General features: G+C 45.5%; 1 protein-coding gene across 1 annotated transcript in view; it reads left to right on the forward strand.

Annotated features, from left to right (window-relative positions):
* Positions 1-1394, forward strand: part of ASB9 (ankyrin repeat and SOCS box containing 9) — a 34472-nt gene extending 33078 nt beyond the window's left edge. Inside the window, exon 7 of the mRNA XM_024744119.1 lies at positions 1311-1394. Within this exon, the coding sequence (XP_024599887.1) occupies positions 1311-1387 (77 nt within the window). The 3' untranslated portion in view covers positions 1388-1394. The remainder of the gene's footprint in view (positions 1-1310) is intronic.
* The last annotated feature ends 300 nt before the right edge of the window (positions 1395-1694 follow it).

Here is a 1694-nt window from a genome sequence, read left to right on the forward strand (position 1 = left end):
CAAAATCAGCTAAACAACAGCTCGCGTTTTGGAGGGCTTGCTAAGGGCTAGACCCCTCGCACCAGTGTTTTAGAAGCCTTACCTTCCAACCTTCACAACTCTGGTATCCCCATTTTCAGATGGGGGTGCACAGGGGGAAAGGAATTTGCAAAAAGACACAGGTGGGGAAGGAAGTTTTTTTTTTTTTTTTACTCAACCACTGCGCCACCAGGGAAGCCTGAAGCCAGACTTTAATGCAGAAGCCAGAGCTCTTACCCATTATACGCCCTGCCTTCTATTTTCTTCAGGAAATCCCAGAGCTCTGGTTCCTGGGTCCTAAAGCCCCTGCTTAGTTTCCCAGAAGGCCTTGGAAGTGGAGGCGGAGCCACGTCCTTAGGTCAAAGGTCTCGGCAGAGGTCAGGAGGCTGTGTCGGGGTTAGCTCGAACATCACCCGACTCTAGCAAGGAGGGATAGGACAGGGCTGGTAGACAGTAAAAAAGTGGTACGGCCAGTGGGTTGGAAGTCCCAGTGACCTCAGTGAGTCAAAGAGCTATTGGTATCTAGAGCAAGAGGGATTGATTGTTAGTGAGAGGCTGGAAAAAGAGATTTTGGAGGTAGTTTGGTTATTGGAGATGACAGACCTATGAAAAAGTGAGCGCATTAAGTGGGTGGGTTAAGGAAAAAATCATTGGCACTGAAGGCTGCAAGGAACAGAGAAGTGAGGACATAGGGTGAATTACCTTCTCCATGAGCGGGAAAGTTGCCAAGAACAACGACAAGCATAAAAGATTCAGAGGGAGACAGAGAGCTAGGTCTAAACACCAGACATTTGTTGATGACCGTAGCAAGGAGGGGTGGGGGCTTGTATCCTCTGGCGATATTCCTTTAAAAGGAGTTAGAGGTTTGAGGGAGGAGGAATAGGAATGATCTAGAACAGAGGCTGGGAAAGAATGATTAGCAGACCCAATCCATCTTGCCTCCTGTTTTTGTAAATAAAGTTTTCTTGGAACAGAGTGACACCCATTCATTTACATATCCTCAATGTCTGCTTTGGCACTATGTCAAAGTTGAGTAGTTGTGACAGAGACCATAAGGCCTGCAAAGCCTAAATCACTTACTGTCAGGTCCTTCACAGAAAAAAGTTTGCCGACCCCTGAACTCGAATTAGCAGTGAAGAATATTAACCTCACAGTGAAAAGAAAGCACAATTAATATCACAATAACTTATCTTGCCATACACACGTCAAATCTTTCTGTTCCTTTCAGTTTGGGTCTGCTCTCGGTCACCAGATCAAACATTTTGACTCAATAGATATTTTTTTTTCCACAGTGAAATCAACCCATTGGATGGCTGAAATGACAGAACGACTGGCCACTTTAACTTTGCGCGGGAGCCAGCGTACATGATTATAGTGTATGAAATGTACTGAGGTAAATTTCATCAGGTTGCAAATCCAGATTGCCAATTACTCAAACATAAACCGCAGGCTATAGCACTACCCTGTGGCTTGTTAGGGTACTGAGCAAAGATGCTAGTGGACCTGACTTCCACAACCGATTTCCTGTTCTAGCTTACCTTGTTCCTTGCTATTAGTCTTAAGAATGGGAAACTGGCCTACATGGCTTTGCCCGATGTAATGAGACAGGCAAACATAGCATTCCTAGAATAGTCGATCTGAGGTTTGCCAGGGGTCACTCACATTCCTTCTCTGGA

This window comes from Neophocaena asiaeorientalis, unplaced genomic scaffold (genome assembly GCF_003031525.2).
Source record: "Neophocaena asiaeorientalis asiaeorientalis breed wild unplaced genomic scaffold, Neophocaena_asiaeorientalis_V1.1 scaffold882, whole genome shotgun sequence".
NCBI classification, from domain to species: domain Eukaryota; kingdom Metazoa; phylum Chordata; class Mammalia; order Artiodactyla; family Phocoenidae; genus Neophocaena; species Neophocaena asiaeorientalis.